The 14,208-nt window shown below is 40.7% G+C and overlaps 1 protein-coding gene across 1 annotated transcript in view; it reads right to left on the reverse strand.

Moving 5' to 3' along the window:
* Positions 1 to 13,958: 13,958 nt before the first annotated feature.
* Positions 13,959 to 14,208, reverse strand: part of LOC135200134 (cuticle protein AMP1A-like) — a 1,392-nt gene continuing 1,142 nt past the window's right edge. Inside the window, exon 3 of the mRNA XM_064228469.1 lies at positions 13,959 to 14,208. This exon is cut by the window's right edge and continues 40 nt beyond it. Within this exon, the coding sequence (XP_064084539.1) occupies positions 14,062 to 14,208 (147 nt within the window). The 3' untranslated portion in view covers positions 13,959 to 14,061.

Consider the following 14,208-nt stretch of genomic DNA (forward strand, 5'->3'; position numbering starts at 1 on the left):
AAGTGTGTGTGTATTTATATATATATATATATATATATATGTATATATATATATATATATATATATATATATATATATATATAAATACATATATTATTTTTACGTATATAGCGGCCTTGAGAGAGGCTAGATACGTAAACGGAAGTAATTTAGGGATTTCAAGAGGGAATTGCTTTAACTTACCGTAAGCTGAAAGTTATTATTAATTTCTTTAGAGGGAAGGTCGCCAGAAAACTCAGCTCGTTACTTAACAACTATTTATTTACTAAAAGGCCCGTGCTGGGCTGGAGAAAAGGTAAATGATATTGGCCCCCACGTTGGGGCTTATAGTCTCATTCAATTCAAGCTGATTTTCATTCACTTGGGGTAATGCACACTTGCGGGCAGAGACTGGAGGCCAACGTGACTCATGGAATCTGGAAAAAGAATCCCAGATTAAACGAGATAAAAGAAAAAATGACTTCTTGCTTTGATTAATTAATTCTCTAATACTGGGGAGAAGGAACTTTTAAGGGTTCACTGAAGTATGCAATGACTCCATTGGTCTGGGACGATCACACAAGGGGAAGCATGCGGCCATGAGGCAGTGAGAGGGAACAAAGGGATGAATTCCTTTTGTTGCTGGAAATTGAATTGGGAGAATGAGGATCAAAATTATAATAGGTGATAAGGGACTGGCAATATGTTGTTTCACAAGACGTACCTGGATGTCGTGTTCAGTGGCTCTTTGTAGAAAATGTTGGCCCCCTTTGTCTGAGGCCTGGGTCATCGGCGCGCCACTCACACCCTGGGTAGGCCTAACAGGCAGGCAGGTAATTTGACCTCTGTCCGAGATCACGTCTCGCAGCCGACTGAGACAGAATTCAGTTGGGTTGCTTGGGGGTTGGAGGTCAGCTTAACCCCCCACGATCAAGGCAAATCCTGGAAAACAAGCATACAGCCAGCAGAGGGGTCACAGGAAAGAGAGCTTAAGGTATAGGTCTAAGAAGTACCAATCTGCCTACACCCTTCCCTTTTGAGATACGTCCCTACAGCTGATAAAAGACTCTTTTCCCCCAACTGGGGGAACTTCCTATCTCTAGCTGGCGGGTTTTGGGTTTCCCGCGTTTACTAAAAATCAGCTGATATTCTAAGAAATGGCTGCCGTTTTCCAAATCGAATTAATTAATTAATTGCGGGGTAGACGAACGATCTATAAACGTCACAGCTCCCCCTGTTAAGAAGGCATTCACTCCCTTTCGGGCGTGAAGGTCTTGGCTTAAATAAATTGATCGTCTCGACTACCCAGTTCTCCTACTCCAACTTGAAGTTTTTTGAGCAGCGATACAGCTAACTACAGTGGCCTACCTAACTTATAGGCAAAGATGCTAAGTGTACTAACTTAATGTAGTGATGTAGTCTAGCCTAAGTAATAACTACGGGTTGTCTTGTGACGACAGTCTACTCTACCCTAGAATAAGGTTACTTGAAAATTCTACTTGCTACTAACCTAATGCCCTGGTACTAAATCATTAGCCTAACCTACTCAATACAGTTAAATGAAGACGCAATCATTCCAGAGTGTGGTACGCACAGCAGCAGTTCAGCGACGGAATTGTTAAAATACATAATGAGAGGTAATGATGCGTGGGGATGATGAGTGGTTAATTGACCAGGAGGGAAATGCAATGAGGTAATTATATTTAAGTGAGGGTTAGTATTACAATGGCTAGGGGTTAGAGGGTTAGTGCTACTGGCAGAGATCAGGCTGGCTACCTTCTCTGGGTAGGTGCCAGGATCATTCTGCAAATGAATGCGACACTGTACCTCGGGCACAGGTGTCAAGGAGAGCATGTGGCTCTTTTGTTAATATGTTAATGATTGGTTACGTCCCTTCTTCTTCTTCTTCTTATTCCTCCAGGACCTGGCTATACCAGTCCTAGGAGTAGACGGAGGCACAGACTCTGGGGAAAGGCCAGAAAACGCCGGCAGGAGCAGAGGCAGTGGTAGCCTGAGGGATTTCAGGAGAACACCCTACTTCGGTATCTGTAGCAACCGTCGTAGAGGTGGAACCTACTGCAGGTGGGGAAGGGGGGGGGCCCCTCACTTCGGCTGCTGCGACAGCCGTCGTAAGGGGAAAACTCCAGGCTGACTCCTGGTCGGGCAGTTCCTGGTTTTCCAGAGGAGGTATGAAGGTTAGGTCTGCCGGAGGTTCATCCTCGGGCGACAGTGGTGAGGGTGAAGAAGACTCATGGACTTTGGGTTGGCCATGGGCTGCGGTAAGCTCCATGCCTGTTGGAGGATCTCCTGTAGGAGGATCCTTGGTTAGGTTAGGCGCCGGCGCTAGCTCAGGGCCAGGCGCAGAGGTCAAGTTCGGTGGTGGCTCTACGTCCAGGCTGGACGGAGCTTGGCACTGCTCAGTGCTGCCAAGTGGTACTGGCAGAGAGTTGAGGTCGACTGGACCTGTGGCGGGTACCGGAGGTGCAATACCTCTCAGCGTGCCCTTGGTTATGGGAGACAGAGGGTCCTGTCTCTTTTGGAAGGCTAAGCCTTGTGGGACTTGGACAGTGTCCGCTGCACATAACTTGCTAGGGCACCTAGACCAATTTGTGGAGTGCCCTATTACGTTACAGGTCTTGCAACGGAACTGTGAATGGTCAATCTCCCTCCTTGGTAACGGGGGAGACTGTTGGTGGATGTACTTCCTAGAGGAAGTAGAATTTCGGTGACTCCTTGCTTTGGAGTGAATTGACATGGGGTTAGGACCCCTAGGCTTTTTGAATTGTGAGGGAGACTTCATGTCTTGCCCCTAGGAGGAGGTCGTAACCTCCGGGGATGTAGCTTGCAACTGCAAGAGTACATTCTTTGGAGAAGTGAGGTCTGGTGACCCTCAATTGGACGGTCGGAAGGATCAGTTAATGTGATTGATACCTTCAATGGTGATCAATCGACGTCTATCAACGTTAGCCCCTCGGGGAATTCTGTCTTCCCGTATCAGGGAGACTTGAGCGCCAGAGTCGTCGTAGGCTCTGACGTGGCTTGGCTGATAATGACTTTGGAGGGGTGCGACGGTTATAGGGCCCTTAGCTGGGGGTCCTAGAGAAGAAGGATTAGTAATGGCCATTGCGACGGCAGGAATATTGTGGTTCGCGCACCCTCCGTAGTTGGCAGACATGTGACCCTTGCGGCCACAGTCTCGGCAGAACTTGTTCCAGAACCTCTTCCGTGGCACTGGATGATAAGGCCGAGATGGCCCCACAGGTTGCGAATCTGCGGAGTCACCAAGGCTGGCAGTGTGCTCGGGCACAGGTGAAGAGTCCTCTCTGGCAGTGATTTGACGTGGGGAGGTTAAGGAAACCTCTGTTGAATCACCCTCGGAAACAAGTCTGGGGTTAACTGGTGGGCTTACCTCTTCCAAAAGGGAGGAGGTAGGCGGTAAAAGGGTAAGAGGCTGAGATGGTGCGGAAGAAACAATTGGCTATCTCCGGGCACTGGAATCAGGACCAGGCTCGCAAATCGAAAGGATGTCAGGCTGACCAGAGACGGCGGGACTAAGAGAGACAGTGGGTGCAGGGCTGGAAGCTGGCAGAGTGGCTTGAGCTAGGATACTCTCCTTACGGGCCTTCTCCCGCTTGATGTCGAGTTCCTTTTCCTTGAGAGCGAGCTCATGCTTTCGCTCCTCTTCCCTTGCCTTCCTTTCTGCTTCTCTTTCTTTTCTCTCTGCTTCTCCGGCTTTTCTCTGGTTTTCCCTTTCTTCCTTTTCTTGCAGGCGCGCGGCAGCCTGCTGCGCCTTTATCCACTGGTCTAGTGCTGGTCCAGTGTAACCAGCCTCCTTGCCCAGAGTTATGAGGGCTCCGAGCTTCTCTAGCTCTCTGGCAAAGAAGTCGCGGGAAGCAGGGGAAGACATTTCCCTTAGGCTGCAGTAGAGGCTCGGAGGAAAATGAAAATAATGGCCAGGAAAGGGTACTGAATGGAAGGGGAGTGCCTACTGTGGAAAGTGGTACTCACTTGGAAATGGGTTCTGCGATAATGGTAGAGAAAAAGTCTGAGAAGACTGGGTGCTCTGTGGCACTTGGGAAGTGTCCCGTAAGTTGGTGGCACTTCTGGATTGGCACCATCTAAAGAGGTGAAAAAATCAAATGGAGTGTACGGCGTATGTCACACTTAAGGGCGTTCCTAAGTTGGGAGACGCTGGAATGGGCTACCTGTGGGTCCAATACAGGTGCACGGCACTTTCGGAGGCGTTCCTTGGTGGAGTGATCCAAAATGGTGGATACTCTAATGAATGGGCGTTCCGTAGGACGGACACGCAAGTATAGGGCTACCTGTACGTCTGTACAGGTGCGATGGCACTTCAGGAGGCGTTCCTTTTGGACAGCACTAGTAGTGCTGGTATTGCGGCACTTCGGGAGGCGTTCCCTTGATTGGTCCGAAGGATCACTGATCCTCGTACACGGACATTAATGAATTGGGCGTTCCGTAAGGACGGACACGCAGGTTTAATGGCTACCTGTACGGCCTGTACAGGTGCAATGGCACTTATGAGGAGGCGTTCCTTTGAGCACTGGTATCGTGCTGGTGTGTCCCGGACACTACACGCAGTATACTCAAGTATACCGAAGTGAAATGGCACTCTGTTCGGGGCAGAGTGTAATGGTGGAGGAGAGAAAGTAAAAGGTGGGAGTACTTCAGCAGCCAGTCGATGGACAGTGTCAAGAATTAGTGTCACTGTGAAATGGTAAGACCTGACGTGCACTGGTGGTGGCCAGTCCTAAACTGGTAACGACTTCCCTGTCTGGAAGTAATGAATTTGAGTGGCACACTGTGCGAATTGTGCTTGCGGTATACGCAAGTCTTTTGTGATAAAAAATGAACAAGACCACTCGGGCAACGACAGGTAATGATAATTGAAAATGCTCAGTCCCTCGCTGAAGTACTCGGTAAATGAAATAAATAAATGTTTGCAAACTGCAATGGACACATGCGCGTACGTATCACGCTGTGTAAATGAAAGACACAAGAGACTAAAATAAGGTTAATTCGGCATGCTATAATTAATGGTAAGATGTAGTACTCTTGGCTTTGTGAATACTGGGTTCTGGTTTTCTCGCTCTCTCTCTCTCTCTCTCTCGGAGAGGGTGAAAAATGATATATGAATGAACTCCCTTATATTTGAATTGAACTACTAATGTTAGTTTAATATGACGCAACTTGCGTTAAATGATTTACTTACGTTAACGTGAAATGAAAGAATTGCTTTGGATAACGTTTTATGAAAATGATAACACGCTCGCGTTGAACGATTTTTACGCTAATAGTAGCGGCTTGCGCTTATGAAATGATTTGCGTTTCAATATGAATTTTACAACGACGCGTTTTACGTTAACTTTATGTAAGATTACTAGGTCCCTGTGAACAGTGAAATGACGGTAAGGATTTTAAAACGATGTTAGCAACAATTGTGAATGAGGTTACGTTAAGTGAAATGAAATTTTCGCTCAGCGCGCGAGTGAGCGATGCGAGGTGAAACACGTGAGGCGAGAAGAGCGGGTTAGCACCACGGTGTGCTAGCATTGATGGCGAATCAGCTGATTCTCTGTAAATGCGAAGGCAATTTACAACACAAAATTCTACTTTCTTATTCCAGGCGAATTACGTTAATTTCTCTGGCAGGACGATAGATACTAGTACCGAGATTGATATTTTTTACGTTAAAACTTTGAGACTTACGTTACTTTGCTTAAATGGTTTAGATAATTCTGAAAGGGATAAAAACATGGCTGCCGCTGTGAGCGAAAACGAAGGCTGGTTGAGACCGCGCAGGCGCGAAAGTGCGCTAAGCTGAATTAGCTGAGAGGTAGCGGTTACCAACACTTGGAATGAAAACTAAGTTAAAAATGGATTCCCTAACATATCACAGACAAAAGAATTGTACACTTCTTTTGCCGTAACTATTAGTAAAACACTCCTAACTAGCTAGGCTTTCTCATACAGCAATAAACCCTGGCAAAGCACTTCCTAGTTTGATCTGGTCCTTTCTGGCATCTATCTGCACACGTGTTCGTGTAAGCTCCTACGACAACAATGCGATTTACAAAACAGAATTCGCTCGGCGCTCTGGCCGTTACAATAATAAGATTTCTACCTTCACATTTGTTTAAACCACTTTACAATAAAAATACTTAAACGTACCTTAATCTAACATAGGTTATAGAATAATCATATTAATGAATGGAATACCTTACCGTGAGCCAGTGTGTCTTCTTTCCCTGCAAGTGTGCTTGATTTGCTTTTTGTAAAATAATTTACAGTTTATGTTTTACAAACGGATAACGCGATTTACAAGTTTTTTTTAAGCAAGCTAGGTTCAATCCAGGCAAGATTCGCCAATTTTACGTATATAGCGGCCTTGAGAGAGGCTAGATACGTAAACGGAAGTAATTTAGGGATTTCAAGAGGGAATTGCTTTAACTTACCGTAAGCTGAAAGTTATTATTAATTTCTTTAGAGGGAAGGTCGCCAGAAAACTCAGCTCGTTACTTAACAACTATTTATTTACTAAAAGGCCCGTGCTGGGCTGGAGAAAAGGTAAATGATATTGGCCCCCACGTTGGGGCTTATAGTCTCATTCAATTCAAGCTGATTTTCATTCACTTGGGGTAATGCACACTTGCGGGCAGAGACGGCACGTGACTCATGGAATCTGGAAAACGAATCCCAGATTAAACGAGATAAAAGAAAAAATGACTTCTTGCTTTGATTAATTAATTCTCTAATACTGGGGAGAAGGAACTTTTAAGGGTTCACTGAAGTATGCAATGACTCCATTGGTCTGGGACGATCACACAAGGGGAAGCATGTGGCCATGAGGCAGTGAGAGGGAACAAAGGGATGAATTCCTTTTGTTGCTGGAAATTGAATTGGGAGAATGAGGATCAAAATTATAATAGGTGATAAGGGACTGGCAATATGTTGTTTCACAAGACGTACCTGGATGTCGTGTTCAGTGGCTCTTTGTAGAAAATGTTGGCCCCCTTTGTCTGAGGCCTGGGTCATCGGCGCGCCACTCACACCCTGGGTAGGCCTAACAGGCAGGCAGGTAATTTGACCTCTGTCCGAGATCACGTCTCGCAGCCGACTGAGACAGAATTCAGTTGGGTTGCTTGGGGGTTGGAGGTCAGCTTAACCCCCCACGATCAAGGCAAATCCTGGAAAACAAGCATACAGCCAGCAGAGGGGTCACAGGAAAGAGAGCTTAAGGTATAGGTCTAAGAAGTACCAATCTGCCTACACCCTTCCCTTTTGAGATACGTCCCTACAGCTGATAAAAGACTCTTTTCCCCCAACTGGGGAACTTCCTATCTCTAGCTGGCGGGTTTTGGGTTTCCCGCGTTTACTAAAAATCAGCTGATATTCTAAAGAAATGGCTGCCGTTTTCCAAATCGAATTAATTAATTAATTGCGGGGTAGACGAACGATCTATAAATGTCACAGTATATATGCCTGGTAAAAATGTTCTGATACAACAGAATTCCATCTAATAAAAGGCGGCCATAAAAACGTCAAAATATAGAAAGTAAGTAAAATTAAGTACTAATGTATATAATATATATATATATATATATATATATATATATATATATATATATATATATACATAGTCATATACATACTACATACTATATACATATAGCGTTAGCGGATGTAATGTTGAGATGTCTGAGCATAAATATATATATATATGTATATATATACACACATACATACACACACACACACACACACACATATATATATATTTATATATATGTATATATATATATATATATATATATATATATATATATATGAAATGCCTAGGGTTTTTGATTAATAATATATTGTTCATGTGTTCTCTGTGACCTATGGAATGTGAAGAACAGTGAGAAGCAACGACCCGAGAGTAGCTGAACAATGAGTTTCTAGGGATGGCGTGAGATAAAAATGCTTAGTTAGACAAGTCAATGCACGACAGTTTATGAACTCTTCTCGAAGTGCCTTTGAGAAACTGGATGCAGCTAGAATCGTGAGGCGCTAACGAACTGTGTGTTCGTATGTGCGAGTGCGCCTCTTCCCTTTAATAGTTTCATACGCAAGTCTATGGGGGGATTTTGATAGAGGGTCTTAGAGACAAAGCCAAGATGCCGTGGTGCTCACCGGGGAGTTTTTGTGACATAGTGTTTAAGTTGTCCGGTTGCTTGGGTAAGTGTTAAGATTACTTTAGCCAAAGAGCGGCTTGTTGTCTGTTTGACATTTTTAAGAATATCCAATATTTAACCTATGATTGTCAATCTTGTGTGTGTACTTACCGGGATGTGTTCTGTGTCTTTGAAACAGACGATTCTGGCGGAACTGGCAATGGAGGGGGACAAAGAGTTCCCAGATGGGTGTAGACTTTTTGGTGACAACCATTACTGTTAGACATTTTACTGTTCGGGGTTTTTTGAGTTAGTCTGTAAGACTTGATTACTTGATTGATTAATTATTTATTCATTGTTAATAAATGTTAATGTTATGACGCGACTCTCTCATTTTCATTACCTGTTAGAATGGAGAGAAAGAGGTGGAGAGAGAGAGAGAGAGAGATTCCTTAGAGAGAGAGAGAGAGAGAGACGAGAGAGAGAGCCTTAGAGAGAGCCTTAGAGAGAGAGAGAGAGAGAGGCTGTGTAATACTGGTGTGTTGGTTTGCCTTCCGTTCGTGCTGCACGTTACCTGATAAGTAATGCGGGAATCTCCCCATTACATATATATATACATATATATATATATATATATATATATATATATATATATATATATATATATATATATATATATATATATATATATATATATATATATATATATATATATATATATATATATATCCTGGATATCTATGATGAACTGGATAGAGAATGATGTGGATGGTCGTTTCTTCAAGCCTCCTTTCCTGGCGTCCGAGGATTTCAGTGGAAAAACTTATTTTTAAAAATTTCAGATTTTTGAGAAATACGAAGTTTATTGCGGCGATGAATCTACATAGACTTTATGAATATTATGATTAGTAGGTTCTCTCTCTCTCTATCTCTCTCTCTCTCTCTCTCTCTTTCTACGAGTACTCTGCCTCGCGTCTGTTAAGTCATTGGATGATTCCTGTTTACCACACACCTGTCTGCCCAGTTATAAGTGGACACCTGCGAATTTTTGGGGCTAGGAAGAAATGGCAAGGGAGACTTGATTAAGAACATATATCTACCTGGCCGCTTATCTATCTATCTATATATATATATATATATATATATATATATACTATATATATATATATATATCTATACCGTATGATATATATATTATAATATATACTTATATACATATATTATATTACTTATATTAATAATATATATATATTATATATATTTAATTTATATAATAACATGTATGTATATATTTTTATATATATATATATATTATATATAATATATGTTTTATATATATATGTATATAGTATATATCATATATAATATATATATATATTAATTATTAGATATATCTATATATTATATATATATATATATATATTATACTACATACTATATACGAATTTTTATCACATCACCATGATTCATATACATTAAGCTACCAATGTCCTTTAATATCCAATGCGCCCTACCTCACATGTTGGCCAAGTCGGTGATGTCACTGAAGTCCTGATGTCTCCTCTGTCTGTCCCCTGGTTCGAATCCACGGGAGGACGAAATTATTATCAACTAAAAAATTCCGCTTCGGTTAACATATATAAAAATATATTAATTCCGAGGTAGAGCGAATTGGATATTGAAAGAACATTTGTAGCTTAAATTCATACTATATAAATACATACAAGGATTATCTTACAAGCCAGAAAGATCTACAGTACTATACCGCAGCGGTCAAGACTATGGCAGTTGCGGTTTTCTATGCAGTTTTACCTCCTGAACAAGAATTTTTAGTAATTTTTATTCGGACGACTGTAATTAACCCCCGGGGGCCATTACTAAACACGGCGAAATCCCTAGTGGATGTCGTATCCGCGGTTACGTTCCTTGCAGTCTGTGCGGAACTATTCTTTAGAATTACCGAAGAGAGGCAGAGATAAGGTTAAATGAAAAAAAAAAAAAAAAAAAAAAACAGGAACAGAAACGTCCTCGCGAGATTCGTGACTGTGTCATCGTGCACAAACACAAACGGGGCAACATTTCCACAATTTCACGTTCAAGGACGCGGCGGCTCTGGAATGATGATTCCTCTTCTGCTGCATTTCTCGGGTCAGCTTCGAGGTCAGATGTTTCGATGGAGACGCGTCTTGCCCTGGGGGCGTGAAATATTTTTATTCTTGTTGTCTGAGAGCTTTGACAAATGATATATGAAAAGCGACGAATCAAATCTATCCTGTTATTCGAAAAGCTTTACGTATTTTTTTTCTTCAGTTTGATATTTGCCATGAATAGGCTTATAAAAATCAGTAGGTTTAAGTGAATTTAGTTTTATGTAAAAGAAAACTATTTAGATGGCACGTTTTCTGTCCACTCTCAGGTCTTAAAAACTACTGAGGCTAGAGGGCTGCAAATCGGTATGTTGATCAACCACTATCCTATCATCAAACATACCAAATTGCAGCCCTCTAGCCTTTGTAGATTTTATCTTATTTAAGGATAAATTTAGCTATGGTCGGGCGTCTGAATACGCTATAGGAAAGCTGCGGCTGATTCAGCATTATGCATATGTTGTACAGAAAACTCGATTACGCCGAAAAATTCGGCGCATTTTTTTTTACTTGTCTCCGTTGTCATTACTTTGCAGAATTTACGAAGAGAAGAAAATACTTATCGTTTGGCATATGGGCGCCAGTATAATCAATCTCTCAATTATACCAGACCAAGGTTGGCAACTGCGTGAGAGAGAGAGAGAGAGAGAGAGAGAGAGAGAGAGAGAATTTGGTAGAAAGATGGTATTGGAGGAAAATCAACTGATGTAATATGGATCCTCCTTCAATACTATCCTCACATTGAACCCCAAATCTCTCTCTCTCTCTCTCTCTCTCTCTCTCTCTCCAGACAGGGTGTAAGCTTGTGTGAACAACGACAATTTAGTTGAAGGTCAAGTAGCCTCGTCTAAACGAGAAAAGGACAATGATTTTGCCTACGATGACCTGTGACTCACTGACAGAGGTCACCACGGGTCATAGATTGCTTTAGACCCCATATTAGAAACTTCCAAAGCCTACGACTCATCTGCGTTTAGTTTCGCTTGAATAGCTTTCGTTAACATTTAAGTATCCTGCAATAAGATGCATCTAATGGTCTTCTTGGTAATTGGTGCTTTTGTGAAGAAATGAGTATTTAGTTTTCAAGAAAGAAGATCCACATTTTCTAAACACCTTAAAGAATCTCCTTTTGGAATTGTTGATTATATATATTTATTATATATATATATATATATATATACTATATATATATATATATATATATATATATATACTATATATGTACATATATAATCAACAATCCCATAAGGAGATTCTTTAAGGTGTACAGGAAAAGTAGAACTTCTTTTTGCATATATATATATATATATATAATATATAGATATATATATATATATATATATATATATTATATACATATATATAGACATATATATATTACATATGTATATAACATCATATATATATATATAAACTTAAGTAGCGTGTGACAATATATATAGCTAAGGCCGCACTAATAATTTTAATCATAAGATTCATTGGGAAGGGACGAAAGTTGTTTTATACTGCAACAATATAACTCGTAGAAATGTTATTGCATCTGCTTTGATTAAAAATTGCTTATTGAATGTTGTTAAAAATATTTGTACCTTCTGGACTGGTTTTAACCGGACTTTGAATACTTGTGTTGCCATTTATTTAGCTTTAATGTTTGCTTTCTTAGATGTTTTCGGTGTTTTCAGCGTTGCACCTCGAAAATGTGTTGAAATAACACGGAAGCGCTTGGTACTCATTTTAATTTGCCTGTGGCTTAGCTAAATATATGAATATATATTCATCTATATATATGCGTGTGTGTGCACGTGTGTATGCACATATATAATTGCATGTGAGTCGGTAAGTATAAATATACACATACATATATATGTTTTTTGTTTGTTTGTATGGTGTTTTTACGTTGCATGGAACCAGTGGTTATTCAGCAACGGGACCAACGGCTTTACGTGACTTCCGAACCAAGTCGAGAGTGAACTTCTTTCACCAGAAATACGCATCTCTCACTCCTCAATGGAATGGCCGAGAATCGAACTCGCGACCACCGAGGTGGGACGCCAACACCATAGCAACCACGCCACTGAGGCGTTATACATATATTTGGTATATATACATATACATACATGTATAAATACATACATACATAAGCTAATAACACAGGAATATGATAGACAGAAATCCAAGCGCTCTCGTCTTTACTAAGACATCGTCAATGAACGTTCCTTGATGTCTTAGTAAAGACGAAAGCGGCTGGATTTCCTCCTATCATTTTCTTGTGGTATTCGCATATTCAGTGAAGTCAGTGCATCTGCTGTGGCTAAAAACATACATACATACTATATATATATATATATTATATATATATATATATATATATATATATATATATATATACTTCTTCTTGCAAGAACGTGTTCCAAAGATCTACCAAACTCGACAAACCAAACATGTTAAAGGCCAATACTTTTCCCAAAAAGGGCCCAAATCACTTGTTCTCGACCTGAGGTCGAACCAGGGACTCTCACCTGGAACTCGACAAGCTTTTTCAGTGTTGCTTTTTTGTCTTTCTTTCTTTATCATAATATATTTCCCAGCTCATTGGCTCTTCGTACGTCTTATATATATAAAATATGTATATATATATATATATATATATATATATATATATATATATATATATATATATTATATATATATATATATTATTTTCTGCAAATCTCTCTACATCCTCAAATCACCCAAGCATAATATTACAATACTGTTTTTCCATATCAGCTCATACCCTAATTCATTTCCTAACATTTTCTGCTTCATGAATGCACACGCACACACACACACACACACACACACACACACACACACACACACATATATATATATATATATATATATATATATATATATACATATGTGTGTGTACTATATATCTATATGCATATAGATGAATTATATAATACATCTGTTCCTTAGCTAACTAGGCTAACCTGGTTACAAATAATGCCCTTGATTAGCTATTTCCTCACTGGACGAGTGGGTTACTTGCTCGCCTACCGGTTCGGTAGTCGCGAGTTAGATCCCCCACTCTGCCAACGTGGAATCAGAGGAATTTACTTCTGGTGATTAGAACTTCATTTCTCGATATAATATGGTTCGGATCCCACGATAAGCTGTAGGTCCCGTTGCTAGGTAACTAATTGGTTCCTAGCCACGTAAAAATATCTAATCCTTCGGGCCAGCCCTAGGAGAGATGTTAATCAGCTCAGTGGTCTTGTTAAACTAAGATATACTTAACCTTGAGTAGCTTATAACATCACAGAATGCGTACCAACAATCCGTGTGTATTTGTATAAGTTTATGAGGTTAAGAACATTTCCTGTATTATTACATTTGGATTTTTTGTTTCAAACCTTTGCTGGAGTTTAAGTAAACTTCAAAACGAAATGAAGATTAGTCAAATATGATAGATTGAAAGACACCCGATACCTGAAAAGAACACAGAAATTTATTTATTTAAACACCACAAAAAATGCGCAAGTTATTTGATCTTAGCGCATAGCCAAAGAACGGAATCTATGCGTTTATAATACGATACCAACAGTGGAAAAGAAGAACACGTCACCACACTTCCATAAAAAGAGCGAGGGAGAATAAAAAGTAGGCCTCCGTTGCATCAAAACAGTTTTATTCGAACAACAAAAAGAAGGGATCACAGATGAGCGTCTCGGAAGAACATGTTATGGGACTATAATTTTTTCGTTATCTGTCTACAAGCGATGTCCTTGGTCGTCGAATCTGATGCCCTGGGCACGCTGCTCGTCGGCAATGCGCAGGAGCTCGTGAACGTGCTCGGGCAGGGGGTGGTCCTGTGGGAGGATGTCACTACTGGGCTGGAATCCGGCTTCGTTGGCGAT

This window comes from Macrobrachium nipponense, chromosome 26, assembly GCF_015104395.2.
Source record: "Macrobrachium nipponense isolate FS-2020 chromosome 26, ASM1510439v2, whole genome shotgun sequence".
In the NCBI taxonomy this organism is placed as follows: domain Eukaryota; kingdom Metazoa; phylum Arthropoda; class Malacostraca; order Decapoda; family Palaemonidae; genus Macrobrachium; species Macrobrachium nipponense.